At 57.6% G+C, this 14173-nt stretch overlaps 1 protein-coding gene across 9 annotated transcripts; it reads left to right on the forward strand.

Annotated features, from left to right (window-relative positions):
* The first annotated feature begins 1763 nt into the window (after nt 1–1763).
* Rhpn1 (rhophilin Rho GTPase binding protein 1) lies at nt 1764–12815 on the forward strand. Of its 9 annotated transcripts, none has more exons than XM_076556103.1 (15): nt 1764–2107; nt 5898–6013; nt 7126–7254; nt 7369–7444; nt 8162–8239; nt 8615–8739; nt 8829–8995; nt 9187–9383; nt 9805–9961; nt 10043–10150; nt 10626–10820; nt 11376–11452; nt 11606–11752; nt 11842–12003; nt 12437–12815. In XM_076556103.1, exons 1-15 carry the CDS (start codon nt 2054–2056, stop codon nt 12608–12610), a joined length of 1962 nt encoding a protein of 653 aa, XP_076412218.1. In that variant the 5' UTR covers nt 1764–2053; the 3' UTR covers nt 12611–12815. The 9 variants fall into 9 exon arrangements, with proteins under 9 accessions (XP_076412218.1, XP_015863148.1, XP_006989347.1 ...); XM_016007662.3 differs by having other exon boundaries at nt 1841–2112; nt 10040–10150; XM_006989285.4 differs by having other exon boundaries at nt 1879–2112.
* Nucleotides 12816–14173: the final 1358 nt, after the last annotated feature.

Consider the following 14173-nt stretch of genomic DNA (forward strand, 5'->3'; position numbering starts at 1 on the left):
GCTTCCAGATCCTCTATACAGGGGTTCCTGGTGTTTTATGAAGTGCCAGGGACTGATCCTAGGGCTGTGTACATACTAGGTAAGTGTTCTACCAACTGAACTCTACTTCCCTGGCCCCTCCAACCTGAGTTTTGACTGAGTCTAGGGTGCTCATTTGAAAATCCCCGGAGTTCTTAGGACCCTCAACAACTGAGAGCCGCCCTCATCTCCTAACAGCCCTGCCCTCTCAACTGAGATGCCCTGGGGGACCACTGTAAGTGTAACCTGGGGACTGCAGCAGGGTATCCCTAAGAGCCCTGAGTGGAACCTAAGGAGAAGCCACTGTGGATCCCTGCGGTTGTCTGAGCAAGCTGGGCAGGGGTGAACTTTCCCAAGGTTTGGGACAAGAACAATCCTGCGGAGAGAGAAAGGAAGAGTTAAGAGCCAGTCTGGGAGGGGTGGAGAGACGGTTCAGTGGTTAAGAGTGTGTACTGCTCTAACGCTGGACCAAAGGTTAGGTAGGATTCCAGCCCCTACACCTGGCAGCTTACAACTGCCTGTAACTTGTTCCAGGGGATCTAGTACACTTCTGGACTCTGTAGGTGCTGTACTCTTATGCAGACAGACACACAAACACACAAACACACACACACACACACACACACACACACACACACAGTGAGTGAGAGAGGAGAGAGAGAGAGAGAGAGAGAGAGAGAGAGAGAGAGAGAGAGAGAGAGAGAGAAATAAAACAAATCTTTAAAAAAAAAAACCAGACAGTATTTAGTCCCACGTTTTCCTGGGTGTAGGTCTATACGTGCAGGGTTCTGAGGTGGTGCTACACTCAGGCAGGATGGTAGGAGCCCCAGTGACGGAGGGAGCTGCCCATGAAGATGTCAATGGAGGGCGAAGTGAAGACAGGCAGAGCTCACCAGGAAGGTGCAAGAAAAAGAATGCCCTGGACTCAAAAAGGCCATTGGGGAAAGCCAGGAAGTTTGGAGTGGCTGTCAGGGGCCCATGAGAGATATATTTCCGGGGATGCCCACTGTAAATGTTCAGGGACGTCCAAGAGCTTAGCTGAGAGGATTTAGATCTGGGGATGACAGAGTCGGGTGTGTGAGACGCGAAGTGGGGGTGGGATGGGGGAGGGCATGGAGATTGAGCCTACTCAGTAAGGGCAAGCAGTGACCAGGGTGGAGGGCAGCGTGGAGGAGGCTGACCTTTGGAGCAGCTTGACAAAGGGCTGGCCACTCACTTCTAGGATGTGTTCTCAGTTCATCCACTGTGAGCCAGCCCACACGGAATCTGAGAAGAGAGAGCTTCATTCAGGGCAAGCCCTGTAAGGAGCTCGGGTTCTGGAAAAAGTCCAATTCTCAAAACAGGAGGTCCAGGAAGTAAGCAGGTTCTGGAACTCCAAGCAGGTCGATGAGGGTGCATGCTCTGGAAGCAAATGCATAACCAGGTCCCGGAGGCGAGGGTTTCTGGGGGCGGTTCTGGAAGCTAGGGGACGGTAGCAGCGCTCTGCTCCGCAGTGCGGGGAAGAAAGCAGGCATTGTTCAGGAATCAGCACAAGAACTTGTCTCTAACAAACCGTTTAAAAACCCCATTGTAAACATTTTTGGAGCAGTCCTGGAGGGTCCCGTTGCCGGGGTGACGAGATAAAGTCCCAAAGTCCCAGCAGGGACCGTGGCCGCGCCCCGTCGCCGCCCCCAGCTCTGCAAGTCTTTCCCCTAACTTTCCCGCACGCCCAGCAGCCAGCGTGGCGCATGCGTACCGTGTTCGGCGAGCGGCCCTGGTTGCTAAGGGTTACCAGATCCCTTACCAGGAGCCCGCCTCTCTCTCACTCTGGTTAGCAGTACTTGCTGTCGATCGGAGCAGCTGTCACCTCTGATTGGACGGAGTCAAGTTTTGCTGGCGGGGGCCCGCGCCCTGCAGCGCCGGTCAGTCGGACCCTCCAGGACCCGACAGTTCGGGCAGCGCGGCTGGTCTTCCCAGGAGCGTGAGGGACCTGCTGCTCGCGACCTCTCAGGGTCAGCGTCCAGGCGGGCGGCGATGATCCTCGAGGAGAGGCCAGATGACCCGGGCGCCGGCGAGGACAGCGCCCGGCTGCAGGACGACAGCAGCATCCGTAAGGTGGGGGCTGAGAAGGGGTGTGGGTTCCCAGCCTTCTGCCCCGTGCTGTGTGGCGCGGCCTTTGCGGCCTTTCCTTCCTGGGACCTGCTTCCTTGAAAGCCCGATGGGGAAACTGAGCCCCCAACGAGAGGCCGGAGCCTGTATTCCAGCCCGGTGGGAACCCCAGTGGCGCAGGCAAGGTCTGGATAGTTTCCTTGAAGCTAGGAGGTTCCCTTGGTTCTCAGAATCAAGAAGTTGGTTCTGATCGGTGACAGCCCCTCACTCGCTCACCTCCACCACCAAGCAGGTGTTTTTTTCTGACACCTAGGGCACTTTCCCAGCAGCGCCCTCTGCATACACGGCTGTGGAAGCGGGTGTCCATTAGATGTTAGCTTGTAGCAGCAGACGGCAGACCTTCTGGACTTTATGTCCTTTGGCCACTTTCCAGTACATACACCCCCTCCAAAATCCCTGACTCTGGGGATGAGGGTGCCTGGGCTTCCAGGAATCCCGGGGTAAATAGGGGTAGAGTGGAGACCTGTTCGTTCTTTGCCTAGTGGGTATTAGGTTGATCTCAGTCTGTGGCCTCAGTCTGGGTATTTCCTAGGGGACAGTGTTGGAGTTTCTTAGTGTTTGAGCAGGTTCTGGGGGTACTCTGCTCACCTCCCGGGCTTGGGCTGCTAAGCAGAGGTTCCTGTCACTACTCCCAGGTGTCTGCACTTTGCCCTCCTTCCTGGTGTCAGACTGCACGCTGCTGCTGGCTCATTCTGTCCAGCTTTTGTGTGTGTGTGTGTGGCTCAGGTCTCCTAGAGGAGGGGACAGGGAGGGAGGGCACCCAGACTCGGACAGATCTCTCAAGGGCTCCCTCCTACCTGGCATGCCTCCTGCCACAGTGATTAGCTGGCATTAGAGAGAGCGGGGAGGAAAGGGAGAAGAAGAGGGAGGGAGGGAGGGAGGGAGGGAGGGAGGGAGGGAGGGAGGGAGGGAGGGAGGGAGGGAGGGAGAGGCAGCTTGCACTATGATGAACTCCTTGAACTCTTCTTCACAGGGTGGCCATGCCTTGCAGGTATCCTTTGGAGGAAGTACATGTTGCATTGGGCTGCCACCCTGTCAAGAGTATGGGACTCCCCCAAAGAGCTGACTCAGTAGGGGGAGCCTGGGAAGGCTTGGGGCTACTCTGTTCCTTCTTTCTATTCCCAGGCCTGTATGGGGATAACTGTCCCCTCCCTTCTGCTGATCCTGGGGGAGAGCCCAGTTCAGGCCACTGGGTGGGAGGTTTTGTTCCTCTGATCCCATCCGTTTCCTCTGTGGACACTGCCAGGCCCTGTTCTGGTAGGGGTCACTGCTATTGGGGTGTCAAAGGTGATGGTAAGCTCTCCCAGAGTTAGGCAGGAATTGCCATCATGGAGGTCCTCCATGATTAGATGGCTTTTGTTTCCAGAGGGTGGGGAGACTGCACCAGGAGAGAGATGGCGCTTAGCGTCTGTGCCCTCCCTGCTGGGCGCTTCCCTCGGCCCAGTGTGGAAAACTGGGTGTGGGCCATCAGCTTCCAGAATCCATCCAGCTCTATAGATTTGTCTCTGGCTTTGCTTATCTTGCCCTCTGCCAACACAGGTTAGTAGACTGGCTTGGCCTCCTCGTGGGAACCAAGGTTAAGAAGGCCAAGAACAGGCCCCAGGGCCTGGGTTTAGTGCCTCGAGAGCCCAGAGAGCCTGGCAGCCGCAACTCCCCATCAGGTGGGGGAGGGGAGGGGAGCCGTAGGCCATCCCTGAGCTGAGGCCTTCTACCCAGCATGCTTCCAGTCCTAGCTGCTCACCAGAACCTAGAACTCTGGAGTCTTGTAGTAGGCTCTCGGGAAGAAGACATTTGTCGTTTTCGTCGTGGTTTTGAAGAGAGGAGACTATTGGGGCCTCAGTGTCCTTCCTGCACGGGTAGGGATGGGCCCTGAGAAGGAGGCAGGACAGTATGGGTCTAGCCCGGTTACCTGCTCTGCCCCTATGCTGTCCTGTACCGGCTTCCCAGAGAGTGAGTCATCTCTCCGTGGTCACTCAAGGATGACTTAATGGCTTCCTTCTTTCAGAGTGAGCCCATGTGGGCGCTCATCAGTGACATGAGCCTCTCTTGCAAAGCTGGCACTGTAGTAAGGTTGGGGCTCCAGTCAAGGAGGTGGCCTCCAGGAGCTCCATCCATGCTGACGCGTAAACCTTGCTTAAAGCCATGCAGGGTGCCAAAACCACCCTTGCATGAGAGTAAGCCGTGCTTTGAATGCATGGCCAGTATCAGCACTGCCAGGGTACACACACACACACACAGACACACACACACACACACAGACACAGACACACACACACACACACACACACACACACACACACACACACCGCTCTATGTCATTTCAACTAGAGCCTTTGAGTCTCTGTGACCTCCTCTCCATCTGTTAGAGGGCCAGTGACCACTAGTGAGGATGTTTCCCAGGGCAAGAGTCTTCTGCAGAATCTGCACCACCAAGTCTTAGGCTGGTGGGTTAACCCAGACAGGGTGAGAACCCTGCATGACTTGGAGGACTTCAGGCTGTGTACAGCACCACTGATTCCCCACTCCTTGGCAGTCTCTGGGAGGAAGCCTCTAGGTCATGGCTGCCGAGCCTGTGGCTGGAAAGAGAGGATGTCACAGATAACTCAAGCCTCCTCTATCACATTACCCAGGAGGAGCTTTCATCCCGCTGGGGCTGGCAAAGGGACACTGGACACCAATGCCTAGTTGTCTATATCACAGACCAGGTACCCACTGCCTGAGCAACCCAGGCTCGTGGCCCATAACTGTCTAGTGACCATATTCTTAGTTCCTGTGATTACGCTACTTCAAAAACCCTGTGGGCAGAGCCCAGGCCAGGCCCTTTTAAAAGGAGCTCGTCCTGGGCTCTGGTAGTAGCTCTTTGGAAAGGTAGCCAGACCCCCCAAGACAAATTGTACCACCTGTATAGATGAGCTGGTGAGTCCCCAGAGCATATAAAGCTGGTTCTAGCAGGGGTGATCAGAAAGGGCTTCCTGATGGAGATTTATAACATGTTTTAATTTTTTTAAAAAAAAAATATAAATTTATTTATTATGCATACAGTGTTCTGCCTGCATCCCTGCAGGCCAGAAAGAGGGCACCAGATTTCATTACAGATGGTTATAAACCATCATGTGGTTGCTGGGAATTGAACTCAGGACCTCTGGAAGAACAGCCAGTGCTCTTAACCTCTGAGCCATCTCTCCAGCCCCACATATTTTATTTTTTAAGATATTTTATTTTTAATTATGTGTGAGGTTATTTGCATATGAATGCAGGTATCCTCAGAGGCCAGAGGTGTTGGATCCCGCCCCCCAGAGGTGGAATTATGGACAGTTGTAAGCCACCTGACGTGGGCGCTAGGAACCAAACTTGGGTTCTCTACAAGAGCAGTATGGACACTCAGCCAATGGGGCATCTCCTCATAGAGCTGTGTCCAGAGCTCTGTCACACCGTATTTTAAACTGTGGGGCCATGGAGTACTCAGTATTAGGAGAGTGGGTTGTATGAAAGCCTCCTGATGTATGGGGCCAATTGGATGGCTGGGATGAGGCTGAGTCTGTGGCATCTGTGAAGCATTGTGGGGAAGCATCTCACCCATATTCCCAGGCAGGCCTGCCCAGCCCCTCCCTGTGACACCCGGGCCACAGTGACCACTTCCTTTCCCAAGGACCAGCTGAGGTCCCCTGAGGTTGGCAGCGGCTATGCTGTTGGGGGCTCTGTGGGCATAACCACCGCCATCCTCCCCACAGGGCTGTGACTCCTTGAATCAGAACCAGCCCAGCCAGCTGCAGAGCCACAGGGCTCGGCTCCATCAGCAGATCAGCAAGGAGCTGCGGATGCGGACGGGTGCCGAAAACCTCTACAGGTGAGTACCTGCTACTGCCTGGCCCTGGACCCCGGGGAGTGATCCTGTCATCAGTCAAAAGAGGGACAGATGGGCAGATGGCCACAACTCCATAGTTCACCATTCAGCCTAGACCCTCACAGACAAACCAGGCCCATTCCCACCTCTGGGTCCCCTCATATATGCTGAGCCAGAGGACCACAGGCTCCTTTTAAGAGGCCCAGCAGTATCTAGTGAGCCTTGGAGACTGCTCAGAAGAAGCTGTGTATGGTAGGTGGCCGAGCACTCCAAGGTTGAGCGCCTTGCCAATGATCTTCTGACCCAGCTTCCTCTGACCCAGCACAGGAACCACTCTGTGTACTCTGCAGGAGAGCCCCAGGCTCATACCCCCTCAACATCCTCCTCTTCCCTGTCCTCAGAGACTCTCTGATCCCTGTGTTGGGGCCCAAAACAGACACAGGAGGGCTGGCTGTGCCCGTAGTCTAGGGAACTTGTATTGGAATCACAATGGCTTTGGAGGATGAGCTGTAAGAGGAGGCATCATAGAAGAGGAAGGGGGGTGGGTGGGGGGATGGCTCAGTGGTCCACTGATTGCTCTTCCAGTAGGACCTGGGCTCAATTCCCAGCACCCAAACGGCAGCTCACAACCATATGTAACTCCAGTTCCAGGGGGCCTGACATCCTCACACAGACATCAATGCAGGCAAAACACCAATGCACATCAAATAGAAATAAATAAATTTTTTTAAGAGCCACCTTTTTTTTTTTTTATTATATATGCAGTGTTCTGCCTGCATGTGTCCCTGCAGGCCAGAAGAGGGCACCAGATCTCATTACAGATGGTTGTGAGCCACCATGTGGTTGCTGGGAATTGAACTCAGGACCTCTGGAAGAGCAGTCAGTGAGTGCTCTTAACCTCTGAGCCATCTCTCCAGCCCCTAGTAAATTCTTTAAAAAGAAGAGGAGAGCACCTCCGTGTTGCCACCCTGACTCCAGCCATGGGGACCAGCCCTGCAGCACTCCCTGCTTTGGATGGGCTCTGAAGCTGGGGCAAAGCAGGAGAGCTGCTCTGGGTCTGGGTCACTGGATCTGCCTCAGGCATGGGTCTCCCCACCTCCCCTGGCCCCTCCCAGAGCCACCAGCAACACCTGGGTCCGAGAGACGGTCGCCTTGGAGCTGAGCTATGTCAACTCCAACCTGCAGCTGCTGAAGGAGGAACTGGCGGAGCTGAGCAGCAGCGTGGATGTGGACCAGCCGGAGGGGTGGGAGACACCATATACATAAGTGTGGAGGGTGCGCCTGGGTGGGGGGAGCCTCAGGATGGGACTCCAGGCCGTCATGGGTAATAGGTCTAGAGCTCATGTTTCTGGTTCCAGTGAAAGTGTTACCATTCCCATGATCCCCCTGGGCCTGAAGGAAACCAAGGAGTTGGACTGGGCCACACCCCTGAAGGTAAGTGTTGGCCTGTGAACTTTGAGGGACATGGCCCTGAAGTGAGCTGGGGGGGGGGGCGGTTAGATGCTTCCTAATCGAGTTATCCCATTGAACAGATGAGGAAGCAGAGGCACGGGAGGGGGGGGGAGCGGGGGCTGCCACCCAAGGAACTGCCCTCCCCCCGCTGCCTGGTTCTTCTGGTCCCAGCCTGGGCTAAGGGTTAGATGAAAGTTTGGATTGGGGTCCAAATGGCTATGAAGGGGCCTCATCATTCTGGGAACCCTAATATGACCATGAGGTAACAGAATCCCCTGTAGAGGGCCCCCTGGCTCAAGGATGTCACCCATCTGGTACCTGTTTTTGAGAACAACTGACTCCTGAGTGACCTGGAGAGGGTTCAGACCCCAGAATATTCCATGTTCCTTCTTCCAGGGCCTGTAGGGCCCCATGGGAAAATGACATGACCTTATGACTCACTGTCTGAGTCGCCAAGGTGACAGATGAAAGAAAATGTGAAAAGTGGCACCACAAGAATCCTGGCCCAGTTCTGCCTTTGGAACCCAGAGCTTGGGGACCAGAACGTCAGCATCCACCGTCGTCCCAGCCCCTGGGTCCTCAGCCCTTCTCCTCGGCCCCAAGTTCACAGTCAGCCTGCTCTACCCTGGCCCATCCGTTCCCCCAGAGCAGGCCGCCAGGCATGGAGTGCCCCAAGGGCAATACCTGTTCTTCCATCAGGAGCTGATCTCGGAGCACTTTGGGGAGGACAGTGCCTCCTATGAGACAGAGATCCAGGAACTAGAGGACCTGCGGCAGGTGGGTGGGCCGCTACCCCTCGTATTGCTCCAGAGGCCGAAGAGGGAGCCAAGTCTAGGAAGGTTGGATCTCAGTGTAGAGGTTCACACGGAGCCCCCACATGCTGGGAGGAAACCTGGGAGACAGGAATAGCCAGTGTTCATGAAAGGACCTGACTAACAGGTGCCTCTGTTCTGGCTATGCTCTGTTGGTCTGGGCCGTGGCACTGCCTGTCCCCTCCTCAGGGCCCTACTTGGCCTCTTGTGCCAGGCTGCCCTCAAAGTTCCCTGGGGGCGGGGGTCAAGTGTTCCTCGGAGATGATGCCCAGGGAGCTTTGAGGGTGGCATCGCGAGTGGTGGATCTTGGGACGGGGCCCAGCTGGATTCTCCCTGGCAGGCCACAAGGACTCCCAGCAGGGATGAGGAGGGCCTGGATCTGCTGGCAGCCTACTACGGCCAGCTCTGCTTCCTGGATGCACGTTTCTTCAGCCCTGCCAGGAGCCCAAGGCTTCTCTTCCACTGGTAGGGGCTAGCAGCAGAGGTGGAGGCCCCCCGGGCTGGGAGGCCGGTTGTTATGGGAACCGTACCCACCCTGACACACCACGCCACAGGTACGACTCGCTCACGGGGGTCCCGGCACAGCAGCGGGCTCTGGCCTTCGAGAAGGGCAGTGTACTGTTTAACATTGGGGCACTCCACACGCAGATCGGAGCGCGGCAGGACTGCTCCTGCACCGAGGGCACCAGCCATGCCACTGAGGCTTTCCAGAGGGCTGCTGGTGAGGGCTGTAGACCGCAGTGGGAGGGGTATTGTGCCCGTCTCTCCGGGGCAGGAAATAGGGTTGGTGGACGTGGCCTCCCTGTGTGAGAGACTCAGCGCCTAAGTCCTCCAGTGGGAAGTTCCGGAAGGTAGTTCTGGTGGGCATGGGGACTCCCTGCCCGCGTGAGTGAGCACTCTGTCCATCCTCAGGGGCCTTCAGACTCCTGAGGGAGAACTTCTCCCACGCGCCGAGCCCAGACATGAGCGCCGCATCTCTCTCCATGCTGGAGCAGCTCATGGTGGCGCAGGCCCAGGAATGCATCTTCAGGGGCCTTTTGCTGACAGCCTCCTCCGACACACCTAACAACAGTCCAGCTCAGCTGCAGTTGGCCCAGGAAGCCGCCCAGGTAAGGCCAAGGAGCCCTGCCCAGGAGCCTCGACAAGCTGGCCGAGCTGTGGCCACTCAGGGCGGAGAGCAGGGCTCCGTGGGACAGGAGCAGAGTGGGTTTGGAGCCAAATCAGGCACGAATGGGCAGCCACAGACAAGGCACCCGCAATCTAGTGCTCCATGTCCCTCGCTAAGGCCAGTGACTGCCCTGGTTCTTGAGGTCCTGAGAACAGGCACCGAAGCCCTGGATGCCCAGGTCTGGCTCAGCTTGGAATCTAGGGCGAGGCTGCCAGAATGTGGGGACAGAGTAGGTGGAGCCTTGGGTGCATAGGCAGGAAACTTAGGCTGTCTTCTAGGGGTTAACTGGCCTTGTCCCTTGAGCTCCGTGGGCCTGGAGAAAGGCAGAGAGGCTTCATTTGCACCCACATGCCCATTGGCAGGTAGCAGCTGAGTATGGGCTGGTGCACCGAGCCATGGCCCAGCCGCCTGTCCGAGACTACCTGCCCGCCTCCTGGACCAACCTGGCACACGTCAAGGCTGAGCACTTCTGCGCCCTGGCCCACTACCACGCAGCCACGGCCCTCTGCGAAGGCTCCTGTGAGTGCGCCGCCCCTCACGCCTGTGTGCGCCCACAGAGGCCTCCTGCTCAGGCTCATGGCCTCTCTGACCCCCCAGCAGCAGACAAGGACGAACTCTCAAGGCGGGAGCAAGTCTTCCAGCCCTCGACTGCCGGTGACCCCCAAGGTCCCACGCTGCCACAGCACCCGGAGGAGCGCAGGAAGCTTGGTGAGGCATCACAGACAGGGCAGGGCCCGGGGCCAAATGTGGCAGGGTGCCCCCATAGCCGCCCGGCCGGCAGCTGACATCCCTGGGTTGGTGGAAACTGCTGGGAGCAGGGCTCTTGGGAGTGCTGGGCAGGTGGGTACGTCGATGGGGGAGAGCTCTTCCCTTGGTGCACTGTTTGGCTCGGCAGAACTTTCCTAATCTGGCCAACACTGTCTGATGCTGTGGCCCGTTCCCCTTCCTGAGCATACTGAGACAGAGGTTCTGGGACCCAGCCTAGAAGGGCCAGTTGTCGGGGTACCCGTGCATTCGTGTGTAGGGTGTGTGTGTGTGTGTGTGTGTGTGTGTGTGTGCCCAGCCTGAAAGGGCCAGTTGATAGGGTACGCATGCATGCATCCATGTGGGGTGTGTGTGTGTGTGTGTGTGTGTGTGTGTGTGTGTGTGTGTGTGTGTAAAACAGTGCTATTCCTGTGCACAGCCAAGGCCCACCTGAAGCGCGCCATCCTGGGCCAGGAGGAGGCGCTGCGGCTTCACACTCTGTGCCGGGTCCTGCGGAAGGTGGACCTGCTCCAGGTCGTGGTGACTCAGGCACTGCGGCGCTCGCTGGCCAAGTACTCAGAGCTCGAGCGTGAGGATGACTTCTTCGAGGCCGTGGAGGCCCCCGACATCCAGCGTGAGCAGCCCTTTGGGGGCCCCCCTTGGGATGAGTGTGTCAGTCAAAAAGGCGAGGCTGAGCCCCTGCCGCTGCCTCTGAGAGGCAGTCAGCAAGCCAGGGGTGGGAGCACATGCCTGTGATCCCAGCCCAGCACTAGGGAGGCTGAGTCAGGAGGACGGCGTTGAAGGACAGCCTGGCTTGCATAGTGAACCCTTCTTTGGGTGGGTGGGGAGGCAGGCTGGGCTGAGGAGTGGAGCCCTGGGGAGGTATCGGGCCAGCATCCCCTGGCACCGCCTTTCCCACTTGATTCTCGCAAGACAAGAGGGGACAGAGACCCGGTGCTAGCTGGGGCTTCCAGGTGGATTCCTAGGAGCCTCTACATCTAGCATAGACTCAGGGAACTAGTATAGCCCTGGCTGTCAGTAGGAACAGCTAGGTTTTGAGGACCCAGGAGAGTCTCACGTGCAGTCGAGGGCCACACACTCTTCTGAACTGAGCCAAGCCCTCTGGTTCTGGGAGGGCCAAGAGTCTGGGGGTTCGGTTCCAATCGTCTTTTCCCTCCTGCCCTGTCAGCCAAGACCCACCAAGCCCCGGAGGTGAGAGTGCCCAGCCTGTCCCAGATGAAGGTGACGGACTTCTTCCATCGGCTGGTGAGCAGGCCGGTTCCCCCTCCCTGTCCCTCTCCCCTGGGGCCTCCTCACCCGTTTCTGCTCCAGGGCGTGTGGGCTAAGACGGAGGTGCCAGGCAGGTCAGGGCTCACTGGCTGCCACTCAGCCAGGCCTCTGCCACTTGCCTCCTTCCAGGGTCCCCTGTCCGTGTTCTCAACCAAGAACCGGTGGCGGTTGGTAGGGCCGGTGCACATGACTCCGGGAGAGGGCGGCTTTGGTTTCACACTGCGGGGAGACTCGCCCGTCCTCATCGCCGCCGTTGCTCCTGGGGGTCAGGCTGAGGTAAAGGTCATCCTCTAGCCCCCCGATGTCGCCATCCTAGACTATCAAAGTGCACTTGCCACCACCTCACCGACCCACGTTCTCCGCAGTCCGCCGGCCTGAAGGAGGGTGACTACATCGTGTCCGTGAACGGGCGGCCTTGCAAGCGGTGGAAACACGTGGAGGTGGTGGCGCAGCTGAGGGGCGTGGGCGAGGAAGGCGTGAGCCTGCAGGTCGTGTCCATGCTGCCCAGCCCTGAGCCACGTAGCACGGTGAACCCTTGGCCTGGGAGAAGATCCCCAAACCCCCAGCCCCACCCAGCCCTGGTCTTCCTCTTGGGTGTTCAAGAGGCCTCAGAGAGGAGGCGGGCAGGTGGCTTTCAGTGGAGGTGGCTTCCTGGGCAGTGTCCACCGGTGATGGTGCCTCCATAGTGTGGTTACTGTCCTGCTCCAAATGAAGCCCCCAGCCCACACCAGTGGGATTTTGTCCCCAGACTAGAGGCTTCTAAACCAGTCTATTCCAGAGGTCACATCCATTCAGCGAGGCCATTCCAGGTGGCTAGCAGCCTCCTACGGTCACTCCAGATGCCTCCAACATGTCCCCAATGCACCCACCACTCCTAAAGGGCTCTAACCTCTAACCAGGGTGGCCGCAGATAGGGCAGGCAGTGATGGCTGACCACGTCTACCTCTGTCCTGGCTGTAGGGACCCCGACGACCAGCACTGCTGTGGAGCCAGAGGGAGTGTGGTTTTGAGACGCCAATGCCTGCACGTGCCCGGCCCTGGCCCCTCCTTGGCTGGAGCCGGAAGACCAAACAGAGCAAGACTGGGAGCCACCCCGACCCCTGCACCAACAGGAACTGTGTTACCTGTCCCTGAGCTGGACACTCTGTACCCCTGTGTACCCAGGGTGGCTGTGGAGGCCGTCTTCCTGTGTACGTCACCCTGTGACCAGCTCCAGCTAGCCGGGTGTGCCTAGTGCATTCTGTCCTCTGCTCTGGGGCGCCCTCAGGCTGCCCCCACCTTGCTTAGAGCGAGAGATGTCTATTAAAAATGCCAGCCAGGTGAGCTGAGCCTGAGCCCAGTGCTGAGACCGTGGCCACTTTATCCACACCAGGGATATGTCCCAGTCCACTCCAGACACAGTGCTCATACAGCTACCCCCCCCTCCGCGCGCGCTGTGGAGGGCAGCAGGAATGGCGCTGTTCTCCTGAAGCAGGCCCCTTGGCCCCTGCCATGACCTATGACCTCTTCTGCTGCGTGGCTCTATCCCCAAGTTGCTCCGGGCACGTACCCTGAATGGGGAGGTTCTGCCTGACGTGTAGCGGCCCTTCTGGTCACCTCACACTGACATCCCCTTCCCCGCTGGTCAGTCTCTGTCTGTGTAAGGTCTCAGTGAAAGCATTTCATCTGCAGCCCCCTGACAGTGCCCCCAGCTTTCAGAGTCCCCCCCTTCTGCCCAGGAAACACGTCTTCTGGCCACCCCACTGCCCAATTCCACCTGCTCTCGTGCAGGCCCTGGCAAAGTCCCTTAGAAGGGTGGGCTCAGGACCTGGACTCCAAAGGGACAGGGTGGGAACGCCGTGTGGGAAGCAGTCCTAAACTATGTATGGTAAAGCCATGAAGATGCTCTCCCCTCAAAGGCCCTGGAAGGTTCAGGATGGAAACAGAAGGGCTGCGTGTATCTTAGTGGTAGAGCACTGCCCAGCGTGCGTGAAGGCCTGGGTTCAATCCCCAGAACTAGAAAAGACAAGAAAAAAAAAAAAAAAAAAAAAAAACCAGATGGGAACTTGTTCCCTGGGACCACCAGGGGGCAGCTGTTGCCCACCCATGCCGCCCCAGAAGGCTGCAGCTCTTCCAACCCCCATGAATCTGAGGAAAGCCCAGGAAGGAGAGGCAGCCAGGTCAGCAACCCACAGCCTTTTATCGTCCAGCCTTTCCTGTGGGGCTCCCAGGTGAGAGTACCCGATCCTATGCTCCAGGTCTGGCTACACAGTCCAGGGTTCCGCTGCACATCACTCCCTGCAGACATGCAGGTCCAGCGCAGGCGAAGGCAGGGCGTGAGCATGTGAGTCTGGAAGACCCAAGTACAGCTTCCTTCTGAAGTAGCAGAGGCTCCCAGGGGATCCAGCTGCGCCTCTCCTCATTCACCTGCCCTCTTGGGACAATCCCCCCAACGCAGCAGAATGGCCAAGGTCACTCAGGCTGCTCAGCACTTGTTAATGTTATTAACAAAACTGTGTGTCAAGGAGGCCATTACCTGATAATCAGAGATGACAGGGTGGTCAGCCCTTGGGGAGGATAGTGAATGTGAGACCCCCCCCATGCCCCACCCCCCACCTCAAGCATGCATGCAAGTACACACACACACACACACACACACACACCTTGAATGAATGGTCTGTCAGGATGAGGAGAGAAGGAGCTGCCTCCACCTACACG

Source organism: Peromyscus maniculatus, chromosome 20, assembly GCF_049852395.1.
Source record: "Peromyscus maniculatus bairdii isolate BWxNUB_F1_BW_parent chromosome 20, HU_Pman_BW_mat_3.1, whole genome shotgun sequence".
In the NCBI taxonomy this organism is placed as follows: domain Eukaryota; kingdom Metazoa; phylum Chordata; class Mammalia; order Rodentia; family Cricetidae; genus Peromyscus; species Peromyscus maniculatus.

Excerpts from the sequence above, each read along its gene's own strand:
- Rhpn1 (XM_016007662.3), top strand. The coding sequence starts at position 2,032 with ATGATCCTCGAGGAGAGGCCAGATGACCCGGGCGCCGGCGAGGACAGC. Across the intron at positions 10,151-10,625 it reads GGAGGAGCGCAGGAAGCTTG|CCAAGGCCCACCTGAAGCGC; the intron begins GTGAGGCATCAC and ends TCCTGTGCACAG. Across the intron at positions 10,821-11,375 it reads GGAGGCCCCCGACATCCAGC|CCAAGACCCACCAAGCCCCG; the intron begins GTGAGCAGCCCT and ends CTGCCCTGTCAG.